Below are 14,202 nucleotides of genomic sequence, written 5' to 3'. Positions count from 1 at the left end.
AGAGCCTTCCTAATGCAGGTTGGCTTATGAGATGCAAAGGAGAGATGGGCAAACAGAAGCCATGTTTAAGAAAACAGTCCTTTTGGTAGCAATAGTAAGAGTCCCAGGGCTGTGTAACTTGAAAAGCTGCCTTAGCCCCTGATCACTACACCCCACAGGAGCCTCTTGCTACTGATATCACAAAAATCCATCTCATTGAAATATGAGTAAGAAAAAAGGAACATTACCAGCAACTATACAGAGACAGTACTTGAAAAAAAGTATAAAAAAGCATGACTTTCCTAAAATAACTCATCAGAAAAACCTTGCCAAGAAGCAGATGGAAATTGTAACCTAACAAACAGAACAAAATAGAATAAGGAAATGACACTAAAAGACAAGCAATAACATATAAATTTGATTTTATCAAAATTAACAACTTAAAAAGACAACCCACAGAATAGGAAGAAATACTTGCAAATCTTGTATGTGATAAGGAATTAATATCCAGACTATGTGAATTATTTCTAGCATTCAGCAGTCAAAAAACCAAACAATCCATTTCATAAATTGGGAAAAAAGCTGAATAGATATTTCTTAAAGACAATATACAGACGGTCAATAAGCACATGAAAAGATATTCAATATAATTAGGGAAATGTCAATCAAAACCACACTGATCACAAGCAGTAACCTCTGGCCATAGCAACTTCTTTCAAATAGGACTACTGAGACGAGGGACACAAAAGCAAAAATAAACTATTAGGACTTCATCAAAATAAAAACCTTCTGCTCCCAACAAACAAGAGTCCAGGGCTGGAAGGCTTCCCAGGGGAATTGTACCAAACATTTAAAGAATTAATACCTATTCTTTTGAAGCTGTTCTTTTGAAATGGAAGGAAAACTTCCAAACTCATTCTATGAGGCCAGCATTACCTTGATTCCAAAACCAAAACCCCACTAAAAAGGAGAATTACAGATCAGTTTCCCTGATGAACATGGATAAAAAAATTCTCAGTAAGATATTAGCAAATCGAATCCAACATACATTAAAAGAATTATTCATCACGATCAAATGGGATTTATCCCTGGGATGCAGGGCTGGTTCAATATGCACAAATCAATGTGATACATCACATTATTAAAAGAAAAAATAAAAACATGATCCTCTCAATAAGTGCAGAAAAAGCATTTGACAAAATACAACATCTTGTCTTGATAAAAAACCCTTAAGAAAGTAGGGATAGAAGGGACAAACCTCAATATCATAAAGGCCATATATCAAAGACCCACAGCTAATATTATCCTCAATGGGGAAAAACTGAGCACTTTCCCCCAAAAGTCAGGAACACGACAGGGATGTCCACTCTCACCACTGTTCAACATAGTATTGGAAGCCTTAACCTCAGCAATCAAACAAGAAGAAATAAAAGGCATCAACAAGGAAGAAGTCAAACTTTCATTCTTCACAGACAACATGATACTTCATGTGGAAAACTCACCAGCTAGACCTGATACATGAATTCAGCAAAGTTGCAGGATACAAAATCAACTTATAGAAATCTGTGGCATTTCTATACAATAATGAAGCAACAGAAAGAGAAATCAAGTAATCAATCCCATTTACAATTGCACCAAAAACCCTAAATACCTAGGAATAAGTCATAGAAAGTTTAGAAAAGAAATTGAAGAAGACACAAAGAAATGGAAAAACATTCCTTGCTCATGGATTGGAAGAACAAGTATTGTTAAAATGTTGGTATTAACCCAAAGCACGCTACAGATTCAATACAATCCCTCCAAGTAACACAAGCATTCTTCACAGAGCCAGAACAAATAATTCTAAAAGTTGTATGGAACCAGAAAAGACCCTGAATAGCCAAAGGAATGTTGAAAAAGAAAACCAAAGCTGGAGGCATCACAATTCTGGACGTCAAGCTATAGTACAAAGCTGTAATTATCAAGACAATATGGTACTGGCACAGAAACAGACATGTAGATCATTGGAACAGAATAGAGGAACCAGATATGGAACCACAAATGTATGGCCAACTAATCTTCGACAAAGCAGGAGAGAATAGCCAATGGAAAAAAGTCTTCTCAGCAAATGGTGCTGAGAGAACTGGAAAACAACATGCAGAAGAATGAACCTGGCCCACTTTCTTACACCACACACAAAAATAAAGTCAAAATGGATGAAAGACCTAAATATGACAGGAAACCATCAAAATCCTAGAGGAGAAAACAGGCAACAACCGCTTTGACCTTGGCTGTAGCAACTTATTACCTGACATGGGACCTCATCAAGATAAAAACCTTCTGCAAAGTGAAGGCAACAATGAGCAAAAGTAAAAGGCAACTGACGGGGAGAAGATATTTGCAAATAACATATTGGATAAAGGGTTAGCATCCGAAATCTACAAAGAACTTATCAAACTCAATACCCAAAAAATACATAATCCAGTGAAGAAATGGGAAAAGACATGAACACTTTTCCAAAGAAGACATTCAGATGGCTAATAAACACATGAAAAGATGCTCAACATCACTCATTATCAGGGAAATACATATCAAAACCACAATGATGTAACACCTCACACTATTCAGAATGTAAACAGTAAAATTAACAACTCAGGAGACAACAGATGTTGGCAAGGATGTGGAGAAAGGGCAACCCTTATGTTCTGCTGGTGGGAATGCAATCTGGTGCAGCCACTCTGGAGATCAGTATGGAGGTTCCTCAAAAAATTAAAAAATAGATCTACCCTATGTCTCAGCAATTGCACCACTAGGTATTTATCTAAAGGATGCAGAAATGCTGATTTAAAGGGGCACATGCACCTCTGTGTTTATAGCAGCACTCTTGGCAACAGCCAAAGTATGGAAAGAGCCCAATGTCCATCTACAGATGAATGGATAACGATGTGGTGTGTATAAACAATGGAATATTGCTCAGTGATCAAAAAATGAAATCTTGCCATTTTCAACAACATGGATAGAGCTAGAGAGTATAATGCTAAGTCAGTAAGTCAGAAAGACAAATACCATATGATTACACTTGTATGTCAAATTTAAGAAACAAAATAAATGAGCAAAGGGAAAAAAAGAGAGGGAGAAAGACCAAGAAACAGATTCTTAACTATAGAGAACAAACTGATGGTTACCAGAGGGGAGGTGTGGAGGGGTGTTAACTAGGTGATGGGGATTAAGGAGCGCACTTGTGAGGAGCACCAAGTAGTATATGGAAGTGATGAATTACTATATTGTACACCTGAAACTAATATTACACCATATGTTAACTGGAATTTAAATAAAAACTTAAAAAAAAAAAGATGCAATGTTAAAACAAAATAAAAACATCCTTCAAAAAATATATCAGGAACATTCAGCAATTTAACAAAAATAAAACAAACCCACAGTGAGATGTTGCTTCACATCCATTAAGATGGCTATTATTAAAAAACAAAAACAAAACAAAAACAAAAACAAAAAAAACCCAAAGGGGCGTCTGAGTGGCTCAATTGGTTGAGTGTTGTATTCTTGATTTAGGCTCAGGTTATGATCCTAGGATTGTGGGATCTCGCTCTTAAATAAAAATCAAACAACACAAAAAAACAAAAAAACTCAGAACAAGTGCTGACTAGGATGTAGAAAAATTGGAACCCTTTTTCATCACTGGTGGCAATGTAAAAATTGTATAGGACTATGAAAAACAGTGGGTTCCTCAAAAAAGTTAAATATAAAACTTTCATGTGATTCAGCAATTTCACTTCTGGGACTATTCCTTAAAGGCAACGACTCAGATACATGTACCCCTATGTTCACAGCAGCATTACTAATAATAGCCAAAAAAGTAAAAATAATACAAATGTCCATCAACAGATGAATAAACAAAATGTGGGATGTATACACACAATGGAATATTACTCAGCTTTATAAAGGAATGAAATTCTGACACATGCTATAACACTGATGAAGTCTGAAGACATTATCAAAGTTAAATAAAACAGACACAAAAGGACAAAAAGTATGTTTTTACTTATGAGATACCTAGAATAGGCAGATTCACAGAAATAGGAAGTAGAAGAATGGTTACCAGGGGCTGAGGGGGGAGGGAATGGGCGATTATTTAATGGGTAACAAGTTTATGTTGGAGATTATGCAAAGTTCTGAAAGTGGATATGTTGTTAAGGAGAGTTAAGGATTGTTACACAACATTATGAATGTACTACTGCCACTGAATTGACATCAAAAAATGGTTAAAATGGTAAATTTTATGTTATGGACATTTTACCACAATTAAAATAAAAGTTAATGAATTTATTACAATAATGAAAAGATAGAAAGCAGAAATGCAAAAATGTAGGGAAGAGATAATCAGTCCAAGGAGAAATGTGATATGGAAACTGGCAGAATCATAAAGGGAAGAAAAAATATTTCAGAAATGAAGACTAAATTATAAAGAGCACAACAAAGGGGAACAGAAACCATTAATGGCCCAGTAAGGGATATAGAGGACTAAATGAGAAAAGTAGATATAATGAAACATTAAGAAATGAATGACAAGGATTTAAAAGATAACTACAGAAAATCAGTTTAATGAGCTCCAATATATGTGTTATTAGAGTCTTCAAAGAAGAAAACCAAATAATGGAGAATATTTAAAGAAATAATTTGGAGGGGTGCCTGGGTAGCTCAGTTGGTTCAGTGCCCAACTTTGGTTCAGGTCATGCTCTCACAGTTCAGGAGTTTGAGCCCCACATAGGGCAGAGCCTGCTTCGGATTCTGTCTCCCTCTCTCCCTCCCTCTCTCCCTCTCTGTCTCCTCTCTCTGCCCCTTGCCTGCTAGTGCTCTCTCTCAAAATTAAATAAACATTAAAAAAAGTAGTAATTGATAAAAACTTTGTTTCAATTGAAGCCTTGAATCCACAAATTGAAAAGGCACACCTTAGACCCAGAACAGTCCACATGAAGATGTATTCTAGGGAAATTACTAGACTAACAATAAAGAGTCCTTTGGGCAGCCAAGTAAAAATGTCATAATAAGGAAAGAAAATAAGAGTGGCCTCAAACTAACAGACTGCCGTATTTAACATCAGAAGACAGTGGAATAAGACCTAAAAAATATTTAAGGAAAGACCACATGCGCCAAATTTAATAACCAGCTGTCCTTCAACTACAAAAGCTATTGTTTGAATATACAAAGGCTAAGAAAATATTATACACTTGAACCTTACTTGAGAAAACTATCCAAGGACAAATTTTAACCAATTAATAAAGGGCTGGGAAGACTTTGATGAAGTGACAAGCAAATAAATTTTTTAAAAGAAAAAAATTTTAAATTTAAAAATTAATAATTTATTTTTTTTAATTTTTTTTAACGTTTTTTTATTTATTTTTGAGACAGAGAGAGACAGAGCATGAAAGGGGGAGGGGCAGAGAGAGAGGGAGACACAGAATCGGAAACAGGCTCCAGGCTCTGAGCCATCAGCCCAGAGCCCGACGCGGGGCTCGAACTCACGGACCGCGAGATCCTGACCTGAGCTGAAGTCGGACGCTCAACCGACTGCGCCACCCAGGGGCCCCCAAAATTTAACAATCTTAAAGAAGTAGCTGTAATAATTCAAAGTTGTTGCAGCATCTTTTCCCATAAACCAAGTTCAGAATGACAAATTTTTAAAAAATCTCGAATCTGCCTGCTAGTTACAAAACTTATATTTAGTTATATAACTTATAAAAACTTAATTATGCTATGATTTGCTACCTCTTTATAAACCATTGGAAATCCACAATTACAGATAATAGCTCAAGTAAGGTTTCTTACAGTTTCTATTTCAGAAACTACTAGACACAAGCTTCTTTTTGGAATTTCAGTTGCGTAAATCACTTTAAGATTTAGAATGGATTAATCTAATTTATTACCTTAGCCTAGTCTTCTTTACCCAGTTACCCCATTCTTCCACTTTATATGCTTCTTCATGCTCATTTGCACTTTTCACCAGTCACTAATGCTTACTTACAATCTTCTGCACAGAGACATTAAACCAATATACACGACTAACTGTGCTTCAAATGAAACTGAAATTAGTAACCTAGATACTAGGGACTTTACCCATGATCAGATTCTAGACACTAATTTTGACCATATTTTTGTTTGATTTTTGAATTCTGTATGGCAGAGATGAAAATTCTTCTTGCAATACAATCCAGATTTCCATAGGAAAATTTACATGCTTTTGTTTGCCTGTTACTAATCTTGTCTTCCTCTAATACCTCATCAGTTTATTGTGGAAAAACAAAAGATTAAAGGCTTAATCCTGTTTAAAATTTGGTCCAAATCCAATAATATCAATAGTCCCTTCAGAAGTATAATCCATCTGTAAGGACAGTATTAAGGAAATCACCTTTAAAAAAAGACATAAAGTAGACTGCCACATAACAAAAGTAATTTTTTATGAAGTTTTCAATGTATTTTTACATTACTGTTTTATTTGATTCTCACAACAATCCTGTTTAGGCTGTTGTTATCCCTACTTGATAGGTGCAGAAAGAGAGAGGTTAAGTTTATTGCCCAGGGTCACACAATAGCCAATAAGTGGTTGAGCCAAGATTCAAACCCATGTGTCCTGCCTCAAATCCTGCCTCATTCCAGTTCATGACAAGCTTCCCAAAACCATCGCAAAGCAAGCCACTGCATGATGAAGTTTATCAATTAAGATGTTTTGGCTAAATGTAACTGAAATTCTAGTTCAAACTGGCTAAAATAATAAGGCCATTTATTATCCCATTATACTAATACAAAGGAGTTCAGGGGAAGGAAAGATTCTAAGCTGGTAGATTCAGTGGCTCATGAATGTCACCACTGTTCTGCCATTTGCTGATGTATTAAGATATCCTCAGGCTGTCTTCCCTCTTGAGCCATAGATTAGATATCTGTCAGCAGCACCTGGGGTGTGTAATTCCTTGTTTACATTCAGTAGGAGAATTAGAGACAGAACTGCTTTATCCCAATTATGGAGCATACATCTTTCTCTTTGATTTGAGCATTTTAGGTTATGCACCAGAAATAGTGTTTATAAATATTCCATGAGGTACTTCTCTACATTTCCAAACCACCTTTGCATCACATGGCAACATACGACTAGTTCAAAGAAATGAACTTTAAGAGAAATGAATCACTTCCAGAATGAGGCAGATAAAAACATGTGTACCTTCTCTATTTCCTTTTATCCCTGATATAAACTAAGGGATACACGGTCAAATGCTGAAACAGCAAATATCTCACAGAATGGAGGCAGTCTGGACACTAGAGTCACCAGATGGAGGAGAGATTCAACCTGCATCAGACTGTGAGTAATCCACAAATTTATCTGTTTCCCCAAGCTACTGAGATTCCAGGGATTTCCTGTTGGGACCCTTGGTATTAATTACCCTGATTAAAGCAGATTACATGCCCACCTGAGGGAAAGCTATGCCCTGACCAGCCCATACATCATCTGAGATGGAATGGATGTGCAGAATTACTTGCATTGACTCGATGCAGTTTTATAGTAAGAGAATTCATGTGTTATTCAGCTGGAGACTCAAATGATTTTTTAAAGTACAAAATATTTACAATTATACTGTTCATTCTCATAAATGGCAAATTGTGCCATTTTCACAAAAAGTACCATCAAAGATCGAATGCTTTTGCAGGCATGCCTTTAGCTTTATGAGGGTCTTCAAAAGACCCATTTAAACATAAAATACACTGAAGTCAGGCATTAGGTTTTATAGTTTCACCTACCGTTTCTGTGCTAATATTTATTGAACAACTACTACTGCCTAGCCCTGAACAACAGGTAAGAGATACAAATAAGAAAGGACACCTGTGTCCAAACTTTACTGTCTGCTAGTGAGACAAATATGTAATGTCAAGGAAGCTGAACAGATGGTCAAATGTTCTTTAAATTATCAAGAAAGCATACTGTTTAATAACGTCTAAAGTAGAGTAAAGTAAATAACATAACCAAGATTTAAGCTCATGTTTGCCAGTTTCCAAAATGAGCCTACATTCTAAACTCCAAACAAACAAAACAAAGACAGAAAACACAGAAGATGGAAAAAAAATGAAGAAATCCATCATGGCATTTAAGAAATGTAAATGTAGTCTGTTTGGGATGAATTTGGTGCCAAACATCAAACTAGAAACAACAAAGATAAATAACCACAATGGGTTTTGAAACTTGAATTTGCAAAATATTTGTTTGTTGTATTACTTAAGACAATTCAGTTCAGCCAAATACAGAAGGGAAAAACAATGAGGAGAAGAACAACTAAGTTTCAACAATATGTAAGGAGATAGTGTGGTGGACACAGTTGACATAGATAATTAAGTAGAGATAGAAGAAACAAGCACCCAACAGTTATGAGACATCAAATATTCATCTCTTAAATGAGTCACCCATTGATTATACCCTTGCTGGCCCCATGTGTTATCTGCCTGAGATATGCAGATAAAAATCCATAGCCGTTCAGGAGTCTATTTTAGCAAGTTAGAACTATACCTAGGCACACTTGCCTCTGATGATAGAGCAAGCTGTGTTGGCTCAGTCATGTTCCATCTGCTGAGTCCCCTGCACACACTCAACACTGGTCCTCAAAAAACCCACTGTGACCAGGAAAGGTTGATGTGGTAGAGAAGACGAGAAACAGAACAGACAAATATCATGTAACACAGGACTCAGAATGTGGGCCTTTCATCCCACTGAAACCCTTTCTATGTAGGTAAGCCTAGCAGATCTTTCCCTCCTTGCTTTGTGCTGTGTTTTAAGCTGTCCAATAAATCTGTGACTAGAATGTGACTCATAATATGGTTTGTGAACCTTTCTGTACTAGGACCACAGCTCCTGCTTGCACTATGGGATAGACATAAAGGTAGCTGACGATACACAGTGATGAGGCTACAGGAATGGAGGGGTCAAATTAGGGACAAAGGCTACAAGGCCCAGGACATCCTTAGAATTGTTCCCAGCACCAACAAAAGTTGGAGTTAACTCAGGAGGAGTGGACTGCAAGGCCTGGATAATACCAACAGAACTTACCTACAAATTCACCGAAGGTTTGCTAAACACACCAGAGACCAGAACATCCACAATATAAAAATCGACACGCATGTATTCTGGGCCCCTCTTTCTTCAGCCATTGGGATATGGCAACTCCTACTTGCAAGCCCACCTTCCTCTAAATACCCAGATGCCACCTTGGACAGAACAGCAGGAGGTGCAAGAGGTCTGAAAGACTCAAGATTTCACCTGAGAGAGCTGGAGTCCTCTCAAAGTGACATTTAAAGCTAGAAGAGACTAAGGCAACATTAACTGGCAGGTATGGTTCCCATTCCGCCTGGGTGTAGTTTATTGAGGAAAAACAGATGTTATAGTGAGGAAGCTGCAACTTCTTTGTAAATATGAGTAGTAAGTGAAATTTTGAGCCCACTTTGGCTTTACTAACAGTGCTAGTAATACGGGAAGAGATGAAAAGAATGAGGAAGAGAAAGGTGGTTAGTCAATGGACATAGAAATGGAGGCTCTTTGAACTCCAATGAATGGAGTGTTCCACTTCAACATGCGTACGTATGCACACACACACACACACACACACACACACACACACACACACACACTACAAATATCTAGTATTCTATTATTCTGTCTAAACAACTATCTTCAGTATCAGGATATCTGAGCCATTGCTACATATATGTCTAGGTAAAGAGGTCCCAAACTAAAAACAAGTATGCCAGCCCCTATGCTTACATTTACATAGCTCTCACCTTTCTGCCACAACCATGAAAAAAAAAATATTTTTTTCTCCTTCAGCTATGTTTTTCCAGAAATACTATGCTAAAAATCCTAAAAACATAAGCATTTCCTATAAGTAGAACTGGGATAGAAAAAAAAAAAAAAAAAAAGGCTAACCTGAAGTTAAAGAATAGGAATGACTGAGAATCACTCCTCTACTAGAGTGAATAATCTCTTATATAGTATGATTTTCATGTCAAATTTACATGAAATTTTGCATATACTTTGGATTAAACTAAGGAAAAATATTCAGTTTCATACATGGGTCAGTGTGCATTTCAATCAAGTAGAGATCAATGCATGCAGGCCACAAGCAAGAAGTAAGGGTCTAATCAGAGATGACTGTCTCAGGCCAAATAGGTTGATCTGCTGCTTCATACTCTACACATTTCCTGTCCTAAAGTATTTGTTTTCCAAACTTGGAAAGATGAAGTGAAATAGAAGGTGAGTATTTTACAATAGAAAAAAAAAAAATCAGATTTTGAAGAAAACTCTTGGGAATGATAAAAAGATAATCACATGGATACCTGGATGCTACAAGGCTCACGGCTAAGAAGAAAAGAGAGACAGGCACACAGGATACCAAAAAGTTCCAAGCACAAAAATGAGGGAGTTTTACTATGAAAATTCAATCTGTGGGGCTGATTTACCATGTGGTGACCATTTGGGGCATATGTGTAAAAAATTGCCCAGATATCTCTAGATGTTTTAGGATGCCATCACAACCTACCACAAATCGCAGCTGTTTCTGAAACTTGAAAAAAAAGAAAAAAAGAAAAAAAGATGTGACCTGTGATGATACAGAAGTCAGCAGATAAAGTTGATAATAAAGAATAATATATATTTCTCATTTAGCTCTTCTAGGGACAAACAAAATGCCCCCTTGGAAGACAATATCAGTTTATAAATACAAGTATGCTTGATATATATGCATTTTCTATATATTGAAATAAAAACTTAAATCACAGCATTCTGTAAATTGTATAATTGACAATAGGTGGTTATTGCAAAAGTAGCATCAACAGAACTGCTTTTGAAATTTATTAATTCAGCCCTAGAAATACATGCATTTTCTCATGGATTTTACATCAGTGGTATTTATTGATGCTACTGTATTGTAACCAGAAGTTTCTACAGTCCATTAAGGTTTCACAAACATTTATCAAACAAGCTCTTTCTCTGTCACTTTCAGCAACCATGCTTCAACAGAAATTCTAGCATTACTAAAAGAAAACAAAAATGTGAATAGAAAAAGGTCATACACATACCCAGAAGGAACAAATTCGTGGTTATTTTCATTCGTTCTCAGTCTAGCCACTAGACTTTTCCAGTAACTACAATTAAGCATTCATATTTAACTCATCTATAATAAGGAAGTCTGAAATGCTCGAGAATGCTTTACTTTAAATCAAGTTGTCCTAACCGCATAAACTCCGGCACACTTCTTCCTTCATCTTTTTTGGAAAGGCAAACAGGCAAAAATGCTGAATGCTGCCCCAAACACTGTTTAACGTCCATTTGAATAGATAGGCATTTAAGTAACAAACCTTCCCCCACCTCCTAGAAAGGAAAAACAAAATCGCACAAACATCGCAGCAAAACCAGGAGGGCACAGGCCTCTCCTCAGCCCCGCCGTGTCCACAGAAGACGGGGGCGGCCTGTACTCACACAGATAGCGAGAGCGCCTGCCCCCATTCTCGCAGGAAGTGCCTGGTAGAAGTGATGAAGACCAGATGAAAACATCAAAATGACAGCAAAGTACGAGAATTCCATTCAGTAGATATGATTTCATTTGAAACACAGTTCCTAATCCAGAAGCCTCAGAGGGAGCGAAGAGCAGCTCCTAACATTTTCGGAAGCGCGGTTTTGCTTCTCACTCGGCTGAACCCACATGGCTGGCAGGACTGCCTGGAGTTGAAATCTGATCCAGAGCGTCTAGTATTGGCAAGTAGAGGAGGTCATGTGACAGGGGCCTTAAGCTGCTGACATCTTTTTCTTAAACCTGACTTGCCAGATGCCACACACAGGCTTTCTCCAGTCAGAAAACACCCATCACCTGGTGGTAGGTATTCATTAATAGGAGGACTAAGTGCAAAACAGTGAATATGCAAACCTGATTCCTAGTTGCTACTCCTAAGAAAAATTCACATATTCACACTCAGGTTTCAACTTGCAGGCACATGCCTCACTTTTCTGAGACACTTTTCACTCCCACTGCCCCTTAGAAACTAAAGTCTATCAAAACATTCTTCCCTCCACCTTTAGTCTATCAGAATTGTTTTAAGTGAAAATACTTTATTTCATGCAACTCTTACCACTTCTCATTACTTTTGAATTATCTTATTCACAGACACTGGTGATTAACGTAAAACAACATGTTTCTAGACTTCCACAATTCAACATATGTGATTTATAGTGTGGAAAATCAGCCTCTGGTTGACCTTTCAACAATGTCCTACTTCACATGCTGTGTCATTAGAAAATGTGACAGACTTTACAATTTCCAAATATTTGAACTGATAGCTAAAATATCCATTTCACATAAGCCAGAAGGACACTGTCCTATTTTTTTATTACCACTTTTTGGTCAAATCCTTTTTAGTGGCACATTTAAGAGAATGCTGACTAATACTGCGTGAGAAGTTTCACTTTACCCAATTTTAGAAGACTTAAATTGCCCTCAACAACAAAACAGAATAAAATTGTATCTTAAAGACACAGGGTGGGAAGACCATGGAAAGCAGAAGTCAGTTCCCATTTCGGTACTTCCTTTCAAATGTGTATTTCCAGCCAATCAACAGTGCCCACAGCAAAGCCAGAGGACATGACAAAGTCCATTTTATTTCAATGCATGCATTTAGAACATTGCAAAGACACTTCCACAAGGTGCACTAACACAATCCCAAGGCCAAACAATGGAATGGGAGTGGGCAAATGGACATAAACCCCTCCACTGAAAAATAAAACTTTTTTCTGCTTCCACCTAATGTAGATTTTATCACTTCTGCTTTCCATTTACCCATTATAAAACTAGACTATTAAAGAAAATTATTATAAAACAGACTTTTTCCAATACATTAAAATTTTGTCTTCTTTTTCTGAGGATACAAGTACTGCCAGTCTTTGGTGAAAAATAAAAGCCTAAAGATTAGGTCAATTTTTATCACCTATACTGGTTGAGGCACTATGCAACAATATACAATGATCAGAAAGACATGATACCTTCTCTTATGGATCATTTAATGGGAGGAGAGAGGAATGAAAATCAATAAGGCTTTTTAATTAGTCAGCACAGAGGCAGTAACAAAGAAGCAGAGATGAGGTAGTGAAAAAATAACAAAGGACACCCAAAAACATTTAACATATTTCGATTCTATTTTTTGTTTTTGAAAAACATAATTTAAATCTAATTTGTGAGTTTTCCATCCTAATTTTTTTCACTTACCATTATATCACTGACATGCTCCCATACTGTTAACACTATAAACAATTTTAATCACATACAATATTACGTTCTGTATATATAACGGTTTTTTTAGTCATTCTCCTATTTTTAGGCATTTACATGGTATCTGATTTTATGTGTGTATGTGACTGTAAGTAATGCTTTATCCTCATTCTGATTATTTTCTAGTCAAGACTCCAGAAAGTGAAATTGTTGGATCACGTTGAATATTAACATGTGCTAAGGTTGTTGACACACATTGACTCTGGCAGTTTATAATCCTCAATTCATGCTACCCAAGTTTGAATATTTTGTAAAATATTTCATAACTTAATAAACGAAAAGGACTTCTCACTTAAAATTCAGATTTACCATTAAAGATAAGAAAATTCCTCATTAGTCATTTGTATTTTCTAATCCATGTGTGGCATTGTCCATTTATCAAATCGTTACTTAACAAGTCTCTTTTATAAGCTCATTTTAAGGATTAAATGATATATAATCTATAAAAAGCTCTTAGTATATTACCTGGCAAATAGTAATAAAAAAGCAATTTTGGATGCTTATCATATGGTTGGATTATTTATTTGGAATATTTTTTGAAATATAGCAAAAAATGAGGATCTAAATTGATTTGATTTTTATTTTTCATTTAACTACTGTGGCCCACATGGTTAATTCTTTCCAGGATGCAATCTCTCTTTCTGATACTATTAGAGCTTCTTTTCCCTCTTAGTTGGGGCTGAGCCCATAGTTGTTCATCTACAGATTACATTTCCCAACCTTTCATACCAGTAGATAGGGCCATGACTCATTAACAGAGTGTGAATCGATTGGGTATGTACAACTTCTGTGTAGCATGATTCATAGGATCCTTCCTATTCATCACATGTTGGAATGTGAATACACCTCACTTGGATCATACAGGAGAAAGAGTCCC

The 14,202-nt window shown here is 36.4% G+C and overlaps 1 protein-coding gene across 8 annotated transcripts in view; it reads right to left on the bottom strand.

The window, feature by feature from the left end:
* FAM13A (family with sequence similarity 13 member A) overlaps positions 1-11,720 on the bottom strand; it is a 348,053-nt gene extending 336,333 nt beyond the window's left edge. For 7 of the 8 annotated variants that reach the window (XM_086704594.1, XM_086704588.1, XM_086704591.1 and 4 more), the window contains exon 1: positions 11,486-11,719. In XM_086704594.1, the coding sequence (XP_086560720.1) occupies positions 11,486-11,590 (105 nt within the window). In that variant the 5' untranslated portion in view covers positions 11,591-11,719. Of the gene's footprint in view, positions 1-11,485 lie in introns of all 8 variants that reach the window. The other variant, XM_086704590.1, reaches the window with a different exon arrangement.
* Positions 11,721-14,202: the final 2,482 nt, after the last annotated feature.

This window comes from Puma concolor, chromosome B1 (genome assembly GCF_028749965.1).
Source record: "Puma concolor isolate L17-30 chromosome B1, mPumCon1.1.hap2, whole genome shotgun sequence".
NCBI classification, from domain to species: Eukaryota; Metazoa; Chordata; class Mammalia; order Carnivora; family Felidae; genus Puma; species Puma concolor.
This window is presented reverse-complemented; position numbering and strand designations above follow the sequence as displayed.